Genomic DNA, 22,573 nt, shown 5'->3' on the forward strand with positions numbered 1-22,573 from the left:
GAATTGGCTTTTATCCAAGTCTACATGTACCTGGCTGGCTGGAAGGAGACTGTGTAGAGCGGGGGTGGGGGTGGGGGTGGTGGGCCTCAAGTTACCTACTTTGGGAGACCAGAGCAGTACAGAACTTTGAAGAATTCCTGGCTTGCCTTTGTCCAGCCCACTTAATGTTGTGATGAAAGAGAAAAAGGCAGTGGATCCCTAGGCTAGGTGAAAAAGAAAGGAGGAGGGTTGGTAGGCAGGGAGTAAGAATGGAGCCAGGAACTCCTGTTGGAGGGATCTGAGATTGTGATAGACTGAAAAAAGTCAACCCTCTCATTGGATGAACACACTGGATTTGGGGAGGCTTAAGTAGAATTAAAGAGAAAGAGAATCTAAGGTACAGTTAGAAAAGTGTTGCTCTAAAAATATTTATGGTTGTTAAAGAAGTCATAAAATGTTAGAGCTGACAAGACCTTAGAAGTCATCTAATCCAGTCATTTCACTCAAGAAAGTGAGTCCCATGTAGACCCAGTGAATTTTCCAATACTCCAAAGTTTATTAGTAGAGGAACCAGGACTAAAAAAATGTATGCTCCTTGACGTCTGGTCTGTTATTGTTATTGTGCTCTACTGTCCTTTATACCAGGTTCAAAAGATAAACTGGCCTTGTATATTCTCCTCATACTATGGTCTTCCTCCCCCCTCAGCCCCCTCCCTATCTATCTTTCATTTCTACTGGAAATAAAATAAGTGAAATAAATGTTTTAAATTTTTAAATACTACATTTTCAGTAGTATTTAAAGGCTGATTTCTTTAATCTGAAAAGCCACTGAAGATAACTCATTTACAGGATGAGGGAAATAGAATGATCCTGAAGATCTGTCTGCTCATCGCTTTGCAAGTATATTACAATATCTTCTTCCTGAGTACTTAAAAAACTCTAAATCTTGCATACTCATCTTTCAAAGTATATTCCCTTCTTATTGAAAAATGAATGGATAAATAAATAATTTATTGCATATTTATTATGTGCCGGGCACTCTGCATTATCTCATTGAATTCTTACATTAACCCTATGAGGTGGTACTTTTATCATCCATTTTACAGATGAGATTGGGGCTTAGAGAGATTCATTAGTCCAAACTTCACAGCATTTCCTCATCTTAAGTTCTCATTACTTCTCACTCAGATGGTTGTAGCAACTTCTTAACTTGTTTCCCTGGCTTTAGTCTTCCCCTTAAATCCAGGGATGATATGCAAATTATTTACTGAACTTGACCAATCACTACCCCTTTCACAAGACCCTGAGGTGTAACCATAAGGCCTTTCCAGACAAGACCATGGACAGTGAACACATTTTCTAACCTCTGCAGCCACAGATTAAAGGGTCAAGTCTGCCATAAAGAAGTCCAAAACATTAGGAACCTTAGGTTCTATGGTTTTGGGTTAAAAAAACTGGTGGGTCATTTTCTCCTTTCTCTCTTTTTTTTTCCCCCTGGGATATTTAGTTAATTACTAAGATATGTGTGTGTGTGTGAATCATCAACAGGGTGCCAGGTAAGAACAAGATCTTCATCACTACTTCTTTTTCACTCCAGTATGAGAAGCTACTGTTACCCACCACAGTGGCTCATGGCTCACAGCTCTTAGTGATATTGGGATTTATCTATGGCTTTTTCTTAAGCCTTTGTTTGAAAACTCACATCTTCCTGAGCTCCACATTTTAACCAAATCAATAGGCTGCTTGCATATTGTGTTCTTTGAATTGGTCCAGATTGCTGTTCTTTCCCCTGCTTGGTTCTCATCCCCTCCACCCTGCCTCTTCTTCCTTCCTTTTTACCTCAGAAGAAATAAACTGTTACCTGAATGAAATCTAAAACTTGCTGGTATCTTTGTTTGGCAGCTGCAACCTCACTGTCTGAGATAGCTTCCCTCAGGGCTTGTTGGGTATTCAGAGAATCCAGCTCCACAACAGCAGAAAGGCGGCAATACAGACTAATAAATTTCTCCCTGTAGCTACAAAAATGAACTGGAAAATGGACAAGCAAAATAAAACAGGTTAAGATCTGGTATCAAAATAGAGAAATTCATACCTCAAAGAAAACAAGTTGAATGAAAACATGATTTATTAATCCTATCACTGGAAAATATTAAGCCATAAATAAATTATAAATGTGTTCTTTAGGGGCCAGTTGTCTGGCTTTAGGCAAACAGTATTCCCTTTTAAGGTTTACCAGGTCCTGGTAAGGTATGGGGAAGGGGGGTTGGCCCAAGCTGCAGTTTATGTGGACTTTCCCCAAAGCAGGACTGCGTATGTTTATATATAGAGAAACTGGGAAATTCAGTTTGCTTATCACTTTAAAGAAAAAATGAGCCAAGCAGCAAATTGAAATCTAGTTTTGATATTGATGTATGATTTCCAATATGTATCTTGCTTCCTCCTTTCCAGGAGCAGAAGCCCTGGAAGAAGTAAGACATGCTTTTCTGGAGGTGGTTCTCATCTGACTGGAAAACGTCTCTACAAGCCTGTTGTGATGGGCTTTGATCCTCCTCCTGCCTCTCCCTTCCTTGGCTCCTCTGGAAGAATGACGGGAGCTGATGCCTGGACAGACCATCTTGGTCCTTGGCAGACTTGGCCTTCCTCTCTCAATAGGGGAGAGGCCAGAGGAAAGAGTCTGACCTTCTCCGTCATTTGCCCTTTTTCAGGATGAGCAGAGCAGAGCAGGACTGAGCCTGTCCCAGGCAGCATGATGGGGTCAGATTTTCCAGTCTTCTCTGACTGGCTCTGATCATAAACCATAACTTCAGATTCCAGGGGGATAAGGAAAGTATCCTTATTTAGACCAGAGTAGTACTAGCCTCTTCCTGGTCATGGTTGAATTTGGAGACTCGCTCTCCAGGAATCTCACTTGCTCTGTGTACCTCTGACCTGTACTAGTGTATTCCAGGCTTTGGAAACAGGGCTGTTTTAATTCAATAAGTCTGTCAGAACATTTTAATTCTGACTTCTTTGGTGAGGGATTCTAGAAAGAACATCTAATTCCTGTGATTTAGGCTTCTGTGCTGCTGATTCCCTAGATAGAGACCTGACCATTTAGGGAAGATAAAACCAAACTATCCCAAACTGGGGCTTCTGGTTATTTCTACACCTTACCGAGAAAGCCATCCTTCCCTATGTACTGAGAAATTTCTGTGCACCCTACAATTCCTTTTTTTATTGCTGCCTGCTTCCTTGCTTGATTTACTCTTAGGGTAAATCTTAGTTGTCTGTAATGGCAACCTGCTCTGTTTCTATTTCATCATATGGAAGTGGAAGAGAAGAATGGGCAGGGGCTTCAGTGGAACATCCTTATTCCAGCTGTGCACCATTTTAACTCAGGTGGTCTCAGTTCTGGGGCTGATTTTTCTCTCTGGTGTTAGGTCCTTCCTTCTTATTCCTTTACACTGCTTAGCACTTCCTTGCCTGACAAGCAGAACAGATTTCTCAATAAATGACAGACTATTGATCTTCTCCCAAATGCTCTAGTTTCCCTCTCAGTTCCCTGCTTAAAGGCCTCACAGAGCTTCTTCTTGATTTCAGGATAAAATCCAAACATCATCACCATAAAGAAAGATCTTTGCGATCCAGAATTTGAATATACCTGCAGTCATATCTTTCATCTTGCGGCATCCCTCCCCTATCCTGCATTAACCCTAAGCTTCAGTCAAGCTGAATGTATCACATAACAAGTCCTTTTGTACTTCCATGCTTTTAAATATGTCTTTTCCTCCTCTTCAAATACCCTTCTCTACCAATACCTTCAGATTAGCTTCTGGTGCTTCAGGATTCGGCTTAAAGGTCTTCTCCTCTGTAAAGCCTTCACTGATACCTCCTCCCCTCCAAGGCAAAATTAGTTTCCCCCTCTTTTGTGCTCCTATAGCTATTGTTTCTAAATGTATCATGACACATATCTTGTGTTTACTTGACTGCCTTGCTATCATACTGTCTTAAAACCATGTCTTTAATTTAATTTCCTCAAAACTTGGAACTCAAAACTTACAGCTTCTCAATAGATGTTCGTTTAATGAATGAATGAATGAATGCATGTTCTGATCTGAAGAGTGCAGATCCTTCCTCCAAAGTCTCCTCTGGTCCTCTGTTCTTACTGTGTTCCTGATTTTCCTATTTTGAAAGGTATGTTTCAGGTTTGTGATATTTATAGGCAGCTCTATAGGAAGGAGTCACTATTACTGTGTAGGTTATGTTGACCCCTGTGGCTCCCTGAATGTGTCTCTATGCCTTTCAAGGAGGGATTATATCCCATTAGCAGCTGACAGATGTCCTCTCTTTGTTGGAGAGTGCAGAGGGCAGAGAATGAAGTGTCTCACAGCCTTCCTTTTCAAAGCAAGTAGGAAAGGAAAGGGAAGGAAGGAAGGGAAGGGGAAAGGGAGAGAGGGAGAGAGAAAAGAAGGAAAAAAGGAAGGAAGAAAGAAAGAAAAAACTTTTCTTTCTAAAACATTACTGGGAAGATAGGAAAAGGCACTAAAGAATTTCTTTAAAGGAAACACTATCAGTCCATACTTAATTCTTAAAAGCCAGGGTGTTCACAACTTTCTCTTGCTGTGTCTACCTGAGGTAGGAGCTGTGGACCAGTGGGTGGTCTCACAGCACCACACCATCCATGCCATGCATCATAAATGAGTTATGAAGAGGCCTCAACTATAACGCTTCAGTTTCTTGCTCTAGTGGTTACTTTAACAAATGTTGTTTTATCATAGTCTTTTGTGGTTTAGCAGTGATACATTTGGTAGCCATCACTGAGAGGGGAGGATAGACTGGAAGCTTCTAAATTTTTTAAAATGCAGATCACATGTATTTTCCAGAAAAAATGGTATATGGCTATACTAATGTCATTATCTGTACCACATGACTCGTCAGTAATTCTCAAACCAAGACTAATTTTCTGTGTCTCTCTTTATCCTTCTTTTTTTTCTATAAAAGACAATGACAAACTATAATACTAGAAGTCAGATTAGGAGTATAGTAGAATGGAAAGTACATCATAGTTCTGTCACTCATTCCCTGTGTGATAGTGGGTATGTAATCTCTGGGAGCCTCAGTTTTCTCATATCTAAGACAGGGATAATAATGCCTACCAAGGGCTAAATAATGCAATGTATAGCAAGTGCCTAGCACAGTGTATTGCACATATCAAATACAAATCAATGTTCACACCCCCCCCCCCCGCCCCCCGGAAGAATGAGGTATTGAGTGGTTAGAACATTAGAACAGGATTGGGATTAGAATATACTTCCTAAGGCTCTCTAATTCAGTAAAGTCCTAATAAGTCTAGGACATGTGGTCTAGCTTGGAAGCCAAGGATTCAACAGGATAACCTTCTGGGGTCAGCTTAGTTCTGTGATTCTTTGCCAAGGTGCCAGAAAAAACCTAGGCACAAGGTTCCCCTCTAATGACTCTTGGTGGTGAATGAGTTGACAGTTGGAATTCACGAATAGTATTCTAAATCATGAAAAATGGGCGTTAGGAATGAGAGTTGAGACCATGTCATTTCCTGTAAGACTGTGGCCTGGATTCCATTAGGCCACTGCCTGACTATCCCACAGGCACCTCAAAACTCATCATCTGTCAAACAGAAGTCATCATCTCTCTCCTCCCCCAAACCTGTTCCTCCCCTCACGTTTCCTATGTTGGTCTGTGGCAATGTTGTCCATCTCAGCACCCTTTTCAGACTCTCTGGCTCCGCCATCTTGCTCTTCAGCCACATCAAACCAATCACGAAGTTCCATTGATTTCATCTCCTAAATTCCTCTTGCATCTGCTTTCTCCTTTCCACCCTCACTGCTACTGCCTTGGTTCAGGTCCTTACCATCGCCTGCTGGGACCAGTGAGAAGTCTCTTAACTGCCTTGTTGCTTCTAGTGTCAGTCTTTTCTCGCTCTCCCACAATACATTTGCCACAGAGCTGCTATAAACCAGTAAGAGCACATCATCCCTTTTCTTATAATCTTTTAATGGCTCCCTATTGCCTACAGGATAAAGTCCAGCCTCTTTAGGAAGGCGTTAAGTGGCCCTTCATGATTTTGACCTTTTGTATTTTTAACTACTTCTCCTGCTGCCCCTCCTCACATGCCTTAAGCATCTGTCACACTGATACTGAGTCCATTGGGCTGAATTTTGTCAGGTCTCCAAGCTTTTGTGCATGATGTTCCTTCTGCTTAGAATGATTTTCCTTTTCTGCTTGGTGAGTGAGTGTCTATCCTTCAAGGTCCCAGCCCAAATATTTTTCTCTGTAAAGAAGGTTTGGTGTTTGTCCTCTGAAATGCAACAACGTAACTCTTACAGTAGTTCTTTCATTGTATTGGGACTATTTGTATAGATGAGTTATGAGGAGGCCTCAACTATAATGCTTCAGTTATAGCATTTATTCTGAGGCTCTGGTGGAAAAAGGTTGTGTCTTATTAATGTCTACATGCCCAGTGCCTGTACAGTACCTGGCAGACAGTCAAAGCTCAGGAAATGTTTCCTGAATGAAGGGTACAGCCAAGCACAGGTGCATGAAATATATGTATACCAGGCCTCAAACTAGTTTTTTAAAATTCCCTGGTCTTTTGTCCATCTAGTCTAATTAGCATGAACCATAGAGCCAAGGGGGTCAATAAAAATCAACTTTCTTCATCATAGACCTGCTGTCAATTGTGACTGCCCATGGGGACAGGGCAGTGACTTCCTTAGAGCAGGCAAATCCTCACGAGGCCATGGCACTGGATAGCGTTCCTAAGGGCTCATGATGCTGCTTTTCCTTTTGTCCCAGGAAACAGTGTAAATAGTGACCCTTGTAAGACCCCAGGCACATGATTTATTACTGCAGAGGGGCCCTATCCTACTCCTACTCAAAGCAGAGTGGAAATGTCAGTCTTCAGGCTATGGGAAGGGGAATGGGTCTTTGGTGAAACATTACCACTTTGCTCTAGCTCAGCCCTGCTCATAGAGGTCCCATGTTATCCTCTCTATGACAGTCTCTCTCTAATCCAGAAGTAATCCTGTGAAAGAATACTCCTGTGGGCCTGCCCCAGCCTAGTCTCTACATCAGAAGATAGAGGACTAAGCTCCTTTATCATTTTGTTCTTGCTAGACCTATTTAGTGCTTGAATAGGCACAGATACAGTTTTCCATAGCTACTTAGCAAGTTATTTATGAATCACTTAGGCCACTGCAGGAACATGGTCAGTTTGCCAATCTCAAATCCTTTCACGGGACAGGGATGACATAAAAGAAAACCTGAAATATAGTGTAACCCTTTATTCTATTATTATAATTTACACATTTTCAGGTTTCATTAGAATTCCAATGTGGCTATTAACTAAAATTTTCTGATTGAATTTCTAATCATATTCTCTCCCTTTTCAGAAAAGCTTAGTGTATGTATCTCTTGACTTTTTACTATGGATTTACCTAAGGAGGATGGACATCATATTTTTAAGAAACAAATGAAAAAATGCTTAGCATCTTTCCTAGAAGGGCTTAGGTCCACCATAGCAAGCCTCTAACAGTTCTTACTTAAGGTATTAGCAAATTCTTAGTGGCCTAATAGAGGTATATAGCTATGGCAATCTGCTTATTGGAAAGCTCTGATTGTTTGGGTGATAAGATACAGTTTAAATGATTCTCACTAAGGCCCAGCAATATTTTAAAAGTTGTTGTTAGTGTTGTTGAAGTGCAACAAGCACTGTACTCGAGAATGTAGTTATTTCCTGCTATTGGCATCATTTTCCCTTGGTCCCTAGAAAAGAATTTTGTATGCCAAAGTAACCAAACTCAACCAAGTGGCTTCTTCTGGAAATTTACATCATCCTCATTAATCAGTTGAATCACCAATGATATGGTGATAAGGGAGGACCAAGACGGTAAGAAAGTATGGCTTTCTCTAGGAAAAAAAATATTAAAGTCAGGAACTACTGAGAGCCAGGCTTTGATCTATGACCTGGTTTTCATAGATGAAGGATAATATCTGATGGTCTTATATTGCTTTTAGCAGCAAGAAGAGGAAAGACAGGTCAGAGAGACAGGCACAGTTGGATTCCACTATATTATGATGGTACTTACATCCTAGTTCTGGAAATTCCTAAAAGGTATTTATCTTTGTGTGCTAGGCAGTGCTACTTCAAGTGTGGTCCGTGGATTGGCAGCACCAGAATCCCCTGAGAGCTTGTTACAAATGCAGATTCGTGTGCCCCCTCCCGCGACCGACCGACTGAGTGTCTCTGGGATTGGGCTCTAGGAATCTTGTGTTTCAACGAGATCTCCAAATGAACCTTATTTTATGCACATCAAAGTTTGAGAAACACTTCTAGGGTAGTATATTCCCAAAGTATATACTCTGTGGGTTTTTAATGGGTGCTAAAAAAAGGTTCTAGTCATGGTCAAATGAATTTGGGAAATGCTGGATTAAATAAAGTTCTTATTTTATTTTATTTTATTTTTGCTACTGTATTTCTCAGAGCTTTTAATATATTATTCTACTGCTCAAAATCCACACTTAAATCAAATCCAAAGTCCTCCCTATGGTCTGTGAGACCCTGCATGATCTGGTCCCCTTTGACTCTCTGATCTCATCTCTTACCCCTGTTCTCCTTGCTTACCTCACTCCATCTGCACTGATTGCTTAGTGTTCCTCAGTCCAGCCAGGCACACTCTTACTTTAAGGCCTTTGCCCTTGCTGTTTTTCCCTTGCTGTTTCCACTGCTTGGAAATCTCAGGTCTCTGCTCCAATATATTAAGAGACGCCTTCCCACATCATCCTGTCTAAAATTGCAGCTCCTGTCACTTCAGCCCAGTTTATGACCCTGATTGATTTTTCTTCATAGCCCTTATTACTCTCTAAAATTTATAATATAATCGTTTGTTGATTGGTTCATTATGTTTCCCCCACTAGAAATGTAAACTCCATGAGGAGTTTGCACATTGCTGATTCTTTTGTGCCTGGAATGGAGCCTGGCATTAATTGAACAAGCTACTCAATTAATGTTTATTGATGAATGAATGAATGAATGGAGACAGGCAACGGATGCTAACAGAAGCCACTGAATTGTAGAATAGAGTGTAGCAACAGTGGGAACAAGGGGCGGTTGCCCAAGAAAAGTGTGTGAGCCTCCCAGAAAGGCAGGAAAGAGGAGACTTGCAGGGCTTGAACACTCTAGGTTCTTGGAAGTCATGTTCAATTTTGACTGATACAAAACATTGATTGTTCCCACCAAGGCCACTGAGGCATGGGGAAATGAATTTCATGAATTTTGCCTATATCATGTAACAACAATGACCATTTACAGTGTGGACTCCTGGTTAGCTCTTCAATAAAATATTTTCCTTAGCTCTTTTCTCGGTCAACTATTGACCCTTGGGAAATTATTCATTTTCATGACTTCAGCTGTTATCAGTAGATACTAACCAAATTTCTGTGTTTATTACCCAACTCTCTCTCCTGCATTCCCACTGCCAATGGAACATGTCCACTTGGATGTTGAATTAGCAACTTTACATTTAAATATTCAGAGCTAAAAGCATCAGTTTCTTTCTCAAACTATTTTCCCCTCTGATTTCCTTACTTCTGGTAATGGCACCAATATCCTCACAATCCCAGAGGCTGTAAAACCCCAGAGGAAAGACTTCTCCTCTGCTCACTCAAACAGTTGCCCAATCTTGTGGATCACTCCCAATGTTTCTTCTAACTGTGTATTTCCTTCTTTTGGTTTCTACCATAACACTGGACAATTATTACAATAGCCTCTGAATTTTTTGCTCACCCCTCACACCAGCCTTCAATCTACCTTAAACAGATTCCTCATCCTGACTCTTAAACTACCCAATATGGCCCCAACTTGTCTGTATGGTTTTATGTTCTACTATTTCCTCACATCATTTCTCAGATTTAGTGAAACTGGACCACTAGTTGTTTCCCTGACTCTGTTTGGGTTCTTCTGTTTTCTCATTCTGCTTCCCCTGACAAGAAAGCTTTTCCTTTTATACATATTTATTAGTATCCTATCCATTCTTTAAGACACATCAAATATCGTTTCCTCCAATAAGCCTTTTCTGATGTCATCTTTTAGAAAATATTCTTTCTTTTCTCTTTTCAATATCACTTAATACTTAGGATTTCTGGTATGCTCTACCTTATTCTATTAAAATTTGTATTCTTATTTTCTTCCTACCACCATATTGAAAACTCCTCAAGGGCAAAGCCTTTGTCTTTCTCATCTCTGAATTTCCACACTAGATACCCAGTAGATATTTGTTGACTTGAAAGATCCTACCATATTTCACAACAGCAATAAAGTTCTATCACATACTAATGATGTTCTTTGGCTGGGGAACTCATTAAATGGTCACATTCACTTCTGGGCCCTTGGGAGTGACATGGCCAGTGTTAATAGTAATTTGACACAGAGAAGGTACAGAAAGGTTAAATGACTGCCAGTGCCACATATTAGGGTACCCAGAGTTCTGCAAGCCTGATTCAAGCTTCTCTTAATAACTCTCCCTCCCCCGGAAAATCGCAATTGCTCTTTATCTGAACTGCTTTTAGCAAGGGAAACCCAGAGGCTTAAGCAATTTATCCTCAACGGATAAATTCAGATTCAGATGCCCAGGCCTCAAAGGGAGACGTGAGGTAGTTGCCTTGTCTGCTGCTAAATCTGGTGGCTGGAGAGTAACCCAAAGTGGGTTCGCCTCCATTCCACCCACCTACCCACTCACCCTCCCACAAATTGTACACTTCACTGGCACTGACTGAACCCTCTTGCTAATTGCCTCTTATTGGCCTGTTACAAGTTGAAATAGTCTCCCTCGCTATTCACATTCTCAGTGGGCAGCTGGGGTCTCTGCAAAAATAGAGAAACTGGGGCCCAGGCTATTCACTTTTGAAAGTCAGGACAAGGTCGTCCCCCATTCAGAATCCAACATTATAATCACAATATTGCATCCTGAGAAATTCTGTCAGTTTCTCAAATGGTCTGTCAGCAATTTAGAGTCTATTTAATATTAGAGTCTATTTAATAAACCAGTACTACTTAAAAAGTTATAGACTTTTTTTTTCCTCCAAAGTGATATGCATTCTACATTTTAATTTCATTATTATTTTCTTCCCAGTTGGAGGGGAGAAGGAGAGAGAGGGAAAAGAGGAAGGAGCAGATATTTTCATGAAAATATCAGTTCTTGTGTTTCTGTTTTAAGGAAGCACAGGGGAGGCAAGAACTGCAGCCTGATAACTGAACTTTCTGTTTAGAATTCCCTCCTCTCCATTGGGTCTTAGCTAGGTTTCAGTAATTATTGCTCAGGCACATAGTCTTGGAACTTTGCTTTCTCTCAGACTTGTACACAGTTCTAGGAAGGGTTGTTGCCAAAGCCATCATGTGATTTATTGACCCTCCACTGGGACAAGAGGGAACAGATATAACTTTGTGATTTTATTATAAGGAGGCTGGGTTAATATTTCTAGGTGAAACAAGCTAGTATACCAAGTTCAAACATCTGAAGAGGGAGGTTAAGAAACCCTGAGTGTGGGGTGTAAGGATTATTCTGTCCTGGGGCTGTACAGACGTCGTCTGAGGCAGGGAGCAGGAGAAGAAAGGACACATTGTGACCCATTTCCAACACCTCCTGTGTGTAGAGGCGGAAGTTCCTTGCCTGCAGAGGGACATGCGCGGAGGAAAAATAGAAGAGTTACAACATGGCACTTACATAAACAACACCAAACTGGAATAAAACATCTAACAAAATTACACGACTTCAAGCTTGGAATTTTTATACAACATAAATATTAGGGTTCAGCCCATTTAATAATGCTATATAAAATCAAGATTTAAGGCAGTAATGTTCCACATAAACTCTGAAAACAACATTTATGCTTCTTATAAAAGCAGAAAATGATTACATTCTGTGGGCTTTTCAAAATGATGAATATAATTACATGAAGCAACAAAAATGTATTGAATTAAAAATCCACTAGTTTCAATTTAAGTTGGTTAAGGGGGAAAAATGTAGTTTCTGGCCAAGGATTGAGAAAATTTTACAAGTATCTAAAAAAACAAAAATTGTTGTATGCACTGTTAGGCAGCCTTTTCCCAACGTGTATTTGTAGCCCAAGAGTCACCAATGAAATCTGAGCTGCTTCAAACCTGCTAAGCCCAAGAAACCCTTTAATAGTATCTACTGTCACAAGTAGAGCTGGTACTTTTTTCCCTCCACCTGAGCATGCGGCCACCCCTGGAATGAGCCATTTGCTCCCCTAGGGTCTTTATGGCATCTTGTGAAAATTATTCTGCACCATAGTGTTGGCAGTTTTGAACTAGCTTTGCAATATTGACTTACAATCAGAGTAGTACCCCACTGAGAGAACTCTCTTGGAGTCTCTCATCTATCCCTCTATTTCCAGGGGTTAGAGGCCAATTCATGATTGTCTTTCTGTTATTTAAAAAGAGCCAGTCACTCCTGTAATGGTCTTCTTATTTACTGGCTAAACTTACTGGTTCTTTTTGTGTGTGTATATAGGGGTTCAGTGAGTGGGTGGTGATATTGAACAGATAGCAAAAATAAATAAATAAAAGGAATTGAACCTAGTGCTAATTCATGTTAACCTGCTAGACAGAGCCTGATGAACTTTTACTATTCTCTTCTATGCCAACACTTTTTCTTAAAGTTACTTAGTAGTGGAGGTTAGCTTTAGATAAGACAATTTTTTCGACAGCAAATCCTCTGTGAAAAAATAGTGTGGCTATTGCTGCAGAAAACATTGTATTCTTCTGATCTTAGAGAAATCATTTGTACAACTAACTATACACTTGGTTTGATGGTTTGTTGTTTCTTCTTGCTCCATATTATCCTGAGGCTGAGGCTTGGTGTCTTTCAGGATAGACTAACCGATGATTTTTGCACGCTTGAACGTAACACAGTGGGGACTAGGAAACTTGGAGGTGATCAACAAGGAGAAGCTAGAGAAATGGAGCTGAAGTGCAACTGGTGTCTACTTTTAGGTCGCCGCTTCAAAACGTGCACACTACATGCAAAGTGGTATTTAAATGCATAAATAGCCTATTATTTTTTACTGCTCAAGTAAGTTTTGTGCTGCAATGCAGTTCCCATGAGCCATAAAAGAAGATAAAATTGGTAATGTCTAGTACCTGGTGTAGAGGTATATTGATCTGCTTAAGGAGAGCTTTCACTGCCATCTGGAGCTCGTAGAAGAACAATTGCGTGGGGCAGTCAGAAGTATGATCCACACTTTCCATAGATTCAGAGCCAGAAAGCTTTTGGATCCATTCCCACTCCTCTCTGTATGTTGAGTTAAGTTAAAATTAGAAATACAACAAAAGTTCAGAACCCAGCTCAGAAATTTCTTAGTTTGTATGTGCAGAACCTGGATAACCAATTCTTGGTGGTTAAAACTGAATGCAATTTATGAAATTTCAACTTTTTTGCCACCCAAATAGAGTTTAAAACAAGCTCTTTCTAACTTAAGCTGAGTTCACCTATCAAACCACATAAACCTTGGAACAGCAGGTCTAGTTAGTAAGAATCAGGTTTTGAGATTGGAGCTTTCAAATATTTTGGTAATAATTTCCTGACTGTCCCCATTTTTCTTCCTTTGCAGATCCTCTCTTAAGTTCTAAGACCCTACATTTTACTGTGGGTCATCTGCTGGTTAGCTTCAGCAGTTGGATAACCACAGGACTCTGGTCCAACGCAGGCAACAAACCACATGGCACATTTCAGCCTTGGCCTGTTGTAATCTTGGGGACTATTTTGGTTTCTTTCTCCTTCCAGAAGCTTGAGGAGAATCACAAACAGGAACACCAGACAATTCCAATAAAAGGAATCAGGGGATACACATCACTGCTTCCAACCTCTTTGCGAACCAGTCATCTGTGTCTTTATCCTGCATGTTCTATAATCCTCCCTAATGAACTTTTCCAAATGTCACCCAGAAGGGAAGGGAAAAGAATAGTGGTGGGAGGAAAGCACATCTGGTTTGTTCCCCAAAGGCTGCTCTTCCAAAGGAGCTTGAAAAGATCAAGGTAAATGCCTCTTGGGCAACATTATTTCCACAGGTATTTTAGCACAAGTCTCAAAACGCATTCTGTTGGCCCAGCTTCTTCTTCCAACTGTACAGGGAGCAACAATATGCTCCCAAGAGCAGGCCAGAGAGTAAAGGATCACTCTGTTCTCTGGGGATGGGAAGAGAGGAGGTGCTGACATATGTTTCCACCTTTGTGAAAACCCTCTGAGAGCTCTCACCAAAGGGATATAATAGCCTGGGCTCCAATCTGTGGATCAGAAAACTAAATTCATTGTGTTATGAGATTTTCATCAGAAAACACTATTTTAACCAACTAACCCCTTGGAAAAGTTTCTGTTTTTAAGATATTGGTTTCATTTCAATTCCCACACTGGACAAGACAATGAAAAATTCATCCTTTGTCTCCAAAAGGGAAAAAAACATCAAAATTAAATCATACTACAATCTGGACATACTACTGGCTTTACAGAAACAATTGAGATCTTTGAGAACTTGCTGTGGAACTATTTCTTTTCTCCTATTAGTAGATGTACCATGAAACACCTACCACCAACTAATCAGTTTGGGCTATAAGGATAAGGAGATGGAACCAGCTGTCTCAAGACGATTGGAATCTTTTGTACAATAAAACTTGGATCCTTGGCAAGGGGAAATTCATTGGTATAATTACTTAAAAGGTGGAGTCTGAAGCTGAGACTCTAAATCTATAACCTGGATGAAAGTAACCAATGCCAAGCCAAACCACAAATGAGCCATGAAACCTTTTGGGAAAGACTGAGAGGTCAACTAATGTTGACTGTAGAAGTGACCACCGGATGGCAGACTTAAAAGTCTAGGTGTAGTTGATAAGTGAGAGACTAATGGCAGCTACTGAGTTCTTCAAAGAGAGCATCATCGTCGTCATCATCATCATCATCATCATCTCCTCCTTTGTCATTAAAGAGTACTTATTTAATAATGAACACTGTGAAACATTATAGATATGTTAATAAACTCTTGTGACTTTAGGGACCAAAAGTAAATGACCAAATTAGAGGCTCCTTTGGTTAAGCAAGTCCTTGGGTGTAACTAGAATTTGAGGATCTACTTTGTACTCCTTCTAACCTTAAGAACTCTAGAGAGTTCTTTTTCTTTGCTTTTCATGTTCAGCACAATTCAGTTCATTATACTAGACTTTCAGAGGCCTGCTACGAGAGCTAGTTGTAAAGGCCTACTCTGAGAGCCAGATTACCAAGACTGGGCAACTTTCCCAAAGCTAGCAGGGTAAGTCACCATAATGCCAAACCATAGAGCAGAGTTTCCAGAAGCTCAGGCCATGTTACTTCTTTTCTTCCCTAGAAACCATAAGGAATATAGGAAACATGCAAAGTCCCCAGGCTAGAGTGGGGAGAGAGGAGAATAAGTGAGAGGGTGGGGCTTGTTTAAGATCAAGGGGACCAGTTGCTCTATCAGAACCCATTACCATAAATGATACTAAAAAAAAAAAAAACAAAAAAAAACAACAAAGAGAGAAAAATGAACATGATCACTTAAGATTATGAAGAAAAGATACTGGAAAAAAGCAATGTAGAAAGTAAAGGTCATTTATTCATTAACCAGTTGGGTATCCGTGGTTGCACCATGAAAGATGCAAAGAAGAAAATCAAAGGACAGTGCCCCTTTTAATGGGCTCATACCTCTTACAATACCACAAGCTCTCCTTTTCCTACCTTCCAAATGTTAAAACCCAGTTATGCCTCTGTTCCAGTGTGCTGGACCCTGAGGACATCATACCATAGAAATTACACTGAGAAGTAACACTCCAGCTTCCTTCTGGCATATCAAATTATTCACTTGAGACAATGGTTCATTACAAGGAAAATCCAAACTCATGACCACTTACTTGGAAATGTTACTGTTTTCACGGATCTTCACGTGGCAGAGAATGTTGGGCAACTTTTGGGTGACAAGAACTTTGATCTGATCCACAGAGCTACATAGCTTTAGGAAACCTAGATATAATCCAGGAGAGAGACGCTGATGGCTCCTTTTGTGATAAGAGAGAATATCCTGTACAATGAAACAAAACAAAACAAACAAAAAGCACTAGTCTTGAAGGGCAATCTCAAAACCTTTTCCTTCCTTAGGTGGGCCATGCCAGGAATTAAAGCAGCTGTGGCTGAGTAATTAGGTGAGAAACTTTGAGTACCACCAGGAATGTTGGGGAAGTGGTGGTGGTAAAATAGACTTACCTTTAGGAGAATTCTCTTCCAAGCTAGGTAATCAATCAATATATTTTGCATACTTATTCTCTACAGATCTCTTGTGCTAGAGGTAGATTGGTGGGTTGCAGCTGGGAGTGGGGTGGTGGTGTGGAGATGGGTGATCAACAAAAATAGATTCATAATTTCTCTCTTGAGGGCTTATTGTTTAGTTGGGGGAAAACAGAAATTTGCAAGTGTAAAAGCTGACAAAGCTGTGCAGGAAGTCCTCATTATCCCAGGATAATTGACACCAGGAAAAATCCATTTAAAATGAAACCAGTGAAGATGGAATCAAAATTTTATAGTAATTTGGAATAAAAGGTGCAATTAATTCTTTATCTTGGAAAATGAAAAAAAGTAATACCAATAGGTTTATTTTATCTTTACACATACATTTAAGTTGTAATCACCATTATGCACTGATTTCAAGAATTAAATCTTGATTCTCTTAATGGCTTAATTTTTTTGTACTACATTGTATGACAGCTGCAAAGATATTCCTTATATTTAACTTTCACAGTATAATCATAAAAAGAATAGTTTTTGCAAGTGTTTGAGGGCTTCAAGTGTTTTTTTTTCTCTGACATCTTTAAACTTTTCGTATTCAAATCATTTTCTTATTTTATGTTTTTCAGTCAATAACCACTGCTAGAGTCTCAGGTGTCAATGACTTTGAAGGTGAATTCATTAGGACACCACATCATCTTCACAAAATTCTGTATCTTATACAAGATATAAAATTTTATCTTTTAATAGATTTGCATTGAATTTGCAGTGTATCATCACATCACAACATTCCACAAGCCTCAGAGATCGTAGGAGTTTTGGTGCAATAGGAAGTGCCAGTCCAGTTAATCAGAGAAGAATGTTTGAGCCGAGTCTTTTTTTATATGTGGTCAGTTCCCTATTGAACTATTTGGGTTATGACTTTTGTTTTCCTATACAACTGCAGGGCCTCAGATAAAGAATTATTGGGAAATACAGAGACACTCAGAGAATGAATTATTGGAAAATACAGACATGTCTCCTCCCCCCACCATCACTAGGTAAAGCTTTTTAAACATTTGGGCAGTGGGGGAGTGGGATGCAGAGTTAGGACTGATGAGTCAGGTAATTGATTAAATTGATTCTAAGGGAAGGCTTCCTAGAGGTCGGAATTCAGCCTGGTTTCTGAAGAGAGTGAAATAAAAGGAATCACCTCCACCATTAAAGGTGGGGAAAGCAACAGGAAAAGAAAAACAGGCATGTTGAACTTTCTACAGAATTCTGTGTGGAACAGAGGAGCATGAGACCTTCCTTGACCCTGATACTCTGAAGGAGTGATCCCTCTTCTGTACAATTCCTGGCAAACATCTAACACATACTATCATGCCCTGTCCTTTATCAAATGCCTACTGAGTTCCTGTGATGTATCAGGCACTATAGGAGACACTGGGGTTTCAGTGAACATGATATAATCCCTCCTCTTTGGTCGAGAAAGATAAAAACAAATGATTGCAATACACTGAAATCAGTGCAGGCATACAGTGGAAGGAGTGCTTAACTTACATTTTTCTTCTTTTATGTTCTTTTTTTGGACTAGTCTAAGAAATTAAGAGCTGGACTTGTTTTTTTATTGTGTCATGTCCTTTGTATCCAGTACTACTGCCTTATACAATAGGTATACACAATATGGAAATCAGGCCAGGCCCCCCAAACAGAACATAAGGAAATAGGAGAAGAGGGACAAAATAAGGATGGTTTCAATTGGGAGGAAGACCTGACTAACTAATGTGCAGAAAAGCAGAGACTAACCAACTTTTAAAAGATATTTAGCAAAAAACAGATTAGAGAAATTTTGATTTCTTGATCAAGAAGGAAGGAATTCTTATCAATACCAGGAGATAAGTCTGAAAATTTTAAAGGTCTTCTATCCTGTCTTTTCAGAACATATCACAGATAAGTAGCTGACTGGACGTTCACTGAAGGTGGAATTTGGGAAAATGAATAGGTAATCAAAGGGAGAGAAATGGTTAATGACAGGAGGCAAGCTGGAAAAATTCAAAGCAGAATTCAATGATATGCACCCTGGGGGTCCTGGTTGAACCAGCAGATGTGGCTGCTGACCCATGGGTCATTATTTTTGAGAAGTCATGGAGAACTGGAAAAGCCCCAGAGGACTAGAAAAGGGCAAATATGCCTATCTTTGAAACAGGAAAGGGAGAAATGCAGGATGACCCTAGTAATTAAAGACCTCCAACTGATTGATCTTTGGGAAAAATTATGAGAAGGAACCATCAAACAATCAATTTGTAGTCACTTTAGGAAATCCTAAGACACTAAATAGCAGTCAACGTGGTTGCATGAAGAGCAAGTCATACTGACAATTTTAATTTCTAACAGCAATAAAATGGGATTCACAGACCAGAAAGGAGTCTCCAGTATAATCTGTTTCATTAGATAACCTGGGAAAAATAGAATCTTGACTACATTACTTTAATAAGCAGACTATCTGGGTTAAAAATTAGTGGGTGATGGAGTGGGAATAGTAGACATATTGAGTGATGTTCAGAAAGGATTGGCCCTGAGGGTCAGTCTATTCAGTCTATTTATTGACGTTCCAGACAAAGAAATCAAGAATGTGTGTATCAAATTTGTGGGTCCCAAATTTGGTGTGGTTTTGATTTTCTGGAAAATAGTAATAAAGCTTTGAATGACCCTCTGCATTGGAAAAATAAACCTATCATACTTAGGGTTGAAACTTAATAAGAAAATGTGCTTGTAAAGACTCAAATCCAAAAGTACAAATATAGGATGGGTATGAGTGTAAGAGAAAAACATGTCGGGGGTCAGAACTGACCACAAATAGAATGTGAGTCAGGAACATACTGTGGTTATGCAAAAACCAACACCATTTTGGGATGGAGTAATTCACTTTCATTCAATTTTTTAAAAGACCATTACTGAGCATCTACTATATATTTTCCTGCCTTTACATAATCATTTATACTTCATTAGTCACAATGTTTTTGGAGCCTGAGAAATGCATGGCAGTAGAAAGAGACTAGAAAGGTCTCCTCAGGCCAAATCAAACGTCCACAGGCCTATATATTACCTCTTTGATCTCTAGCCTGCATTTCTAGCCTCTTCCATTGCAGCCCTTTTGTGTACCTTTTCTCCAGCCAAAATGGATTTGCTTTTTCCTTCTCCACACATGCCCTATGCTCTCTTATTTGTTGTTTGTTGGTTTATTGACTCACTCGTTCTACCAACTTTTACAGAGCACCTGCTCTGTATCAGGCATTGTTCTAGGATATTGATAACATTCCCTTATGGAACTCACATTTCAATGTGTGAAAGAGACGCACAAGTTTTTCTACCTCAGTGTGATAAAGGCTACAAGAAGGCTTGTGTAAGGTCCACTGTGGGCTCAAGGGAGGGTTAGCTCTACTTTCCCAGCTTGTGCCTCTTTTCTTCATCAGTCCCTCTATTTAATTCCTTCCTTTCTTCTCTCTTTCTTTCTTCACCTGGTAAACTTAACTTACCCTTCACGGCTCAGCCAAATGCCACCTCTTCTGCAATGCCTTCCCTGATATTTCCAGGCAGAATTAATGGCTACTTTGTCTATGCTCCCATAGTACAGCGATTGTACTGCTATCAGGCTCTGGTTTAATTCTGCCTTGTATTACCTTGATTTGTTTACAAGTCTGTCTCCCTTCCTTGACTGAACTCCTTGAGAGCAGGGACCTTGACTTATTCATTTGTTTTTCCTTAGCACCTAGAAGAGTGCCTGGCACCTAGCTGGTGCTAGAAAAATGTTTATTAAAAATGAAGTGAGAGGCCCAGAGGTGGCAGGGTCTGGGGTTGGGCCTCTGGGAGAGAATATGCAGCACTGGTGCAGTGATTAGTAAGGGTATATCCAGCCTCTCTTCATTGGTCAGAAATCCAAAAGCTTGTAAGAGAACAATGGAGAGTTTTCCAGTAACTACTGGGTTTTTGTTTTTCTTGTTGGTATATGGAAACTGAATTGCTGAGGACAGAAGAGGTCACAAAATGGCAGCTGGTGGTCTTTGTGGGCCCAAGATTGTGTAGACTGCAAAGAATTAAAATTTACTGAATTATTTTCTAACTTTAAAAAACCAAGAGATTTTTAGCACAAACTCTAGATTTTCAACTTCTCTTTAAAAAATCAGGAATTCAACACTAGGACCACTTCCTTCTACTGCAAGTAGCTGATGCTAAATAGGGGCTATTCCCTTTAGATGGGACAAGGGCTGGCTCTCCAGGCTATCACAGTCCCTACCACTCCCACGTGTTTCTTTTCTAAAATTGAGATATAATTCACATACCATAAAATTCATCCCTTTAAAGCATACAAATCAGTGGTTTTCTCTGTGAATTCAATGGTATTCAAAAGATTGTGTAACTATCACCACAGTCTAATTCCAGAACATTTTCATCACCCTAAAAGAAATCCTAAACCCATTAGCAGTCACTCCCAATGTCCTCTCCTCCCCCACCCCCAGAACCGCTAATCTACTTTTTGTCTGTCTGAATTTGCCTATATTCTAGATCTTTCATATTAATAGGATCATATAATAAATGGCTTTTTGTGTCTGGTTTCTTTCATTTAGCATAATATTTTCAAGTTTTATCCATGTTCTAGCATGAATCAGAATTTCATTTATTTTTTATGGCTGAATAATATTCCATTGCAGGGTTACACCACATTTTACTTATTAGTGAGGGACATTTGGGTTGTTTTCACTTTTCAGCTATTATGGATAGCTATTATGGATAATGCTGCTAAGAACAGCATTTTTAATGTTTTTATGTTTCTTATGTCTTATCCAATTGGCTCATTTCCATTAATCTGCCTGATTCTTGTGGTTTTTGATCCTTGTGTCAGAGGCTGCCTGCAGGGTAGAAAGAGCAGGAATGTGGCTGGGAGTCAAGGGAATACTGGAAAAGAGATGTCTAACTGGACACTTTAGGAGGATAATGCTGTTTTCTGTGTGTAACTTAGAAGCTTCTGCCATGTTTCTGGATATAGAGCAGGGAAGTGTGAACCTGTGGCAAGCTAAGTTGAGAAAAGTGTGAACAGCCAAGATGGGATATTTATCACCTGGAGATCTTGATAAAATGTAGATTCTGATTCAATAAGTTTGGGGTGGGGCCTTTATTTCTAACACATTCCCCAGTGATACTTAGGAGACTCTAACACTGCCTGGGTTTTTCTGAGGAGAGAAATAATAAAAATCACTATGATTTACTGAGCACTCACTTTGTGCACTCTTTTAAATGCTTTACTCATTTAATCTTCAAAAGAACCCTATGATGTAGGCACTACATAATCTCCATTTTGGAGGGCAGGAAACATGAGGGTTGAGAAGTGAAGCAACTTGCCCTAATCACATAGCTTGAAAGGGTGGAGTCAGGATTCATACCCAGCCAGCCTCATTCTACAATGGTGCCCCACAATATGATGTGATGCAGTAGAAGGAAGCCAGAGCTTCTCTTCAACCTGGTGGTCATCACTTCACTGCTCCTGAATGGTTTGTGGCCTGGAATTGTGGGATTGCTCAGTCTCCTCTGGGTAAACATCAAGACTTATCTCCAGTTTCATGTTGACTTGGTGGGGCCAACTCTTGACATAATCAAATCTTAAATCTAGGTGTGGTTGATACCAGCCACAGTAGTTTATACCCCATTTCCCAGTGGAAGCCCTGTGTGGGAAGGAGAGGAGAGAGGAAAGGTGCGGCAGGTGGAGGGGGAGGGGGGAAGGAGAGTTGGGGTTGGGTGGTGTTCTGGTTTGTTAATGCTGCTCTTTCGCAAAACACCAGAAATGGATCAGCTTTTATAAAGGGAGTTTATTTGGTCTTAAAGCCATTAAGTGTCCAAAGTAAGCCATCAATAATCGGGCACCTTCACTGGAGGATGGCCAATAGTGTCCAGAAAACCTCTGTTAGCTGGGAAAGCACGTGGCTGGTGTCTGCTCCAAGTTCTTGTTTCAAAATGGCTTTTTCCCAGGACGTTCCTCTCTAGGCTGCAGTTCCTCAAAAATGTCACTCTTAGTTGCTCTTGGGGCATTTTTCCTCTCTCAGCTTCTCCAGAGCAAAAGTCTGCTTTCAATGGCCATCTTCAAATTGTCTCTCATCTGCAGCTCCTCTCTCAGCTCCTGTGCATTCTTCAAAGTGTCCTTCTTGGCTGAAGCAAGCTGGCTCCTTCTGTCTGAGCTTATATAGTGCTCCAGTAAACTAATCAAGGCCCACACTGAATGGGCGGGGCAACACTTCCATGGA

At 40.1% G+C, this 22,573-nt stretch overlaps 1 protein-coding gene across 4 annotated transcripts in view; it reads right to left on the minus strand.

Moving 5' to 3' along the window:
• ANKFN1 (ankyrin repeat and fibronectin type III domain containing 1) overlaps positions 1-22,573 on the minus strand; it is a 389,228-nt gene that overhangs the window by 28,333 nt on the left and 338,322 nt on the right. For all 4 annotated transcript variants that reach the window (XM_037809531.1, XM_037809529.1, XM_037809532.1 and 1 more), the window contains 4 exons: positions 15,932-16,098; positions 13,154-13,304; positions 11,492-11,660; positions 1,841-2,007 (listed from right to left, as the gene is read on the minus strand). In XM_037809531.1, the coding sequence (XP_037665459.1) occupies positions 1,841-2,007; positions 11,492-11,660; positions 13,154-13,304; positions 15,932-16,098 (654 nt within the window). The remainder of the gene's footprint in view (positions 1-1,840; positions 2,008-11,491; positions 11,661-13,153; positions 13,305-15,931; positions 16,099-22,573) is intronic.

This window comes from Choloepus didactylus, chromosome 18 (assembly GCF_015220235.1).
Source record: "Choloepus didactylus isolate mChoDid1 chromosome 18, mChoDid1.pri, whole genome shotgun sequence".
NCBI lineage: Eukaryota > Metazoa > Chordata > Mammalia > Pilosa > Megalonychidae > Choloepus > Choloepus didactylus.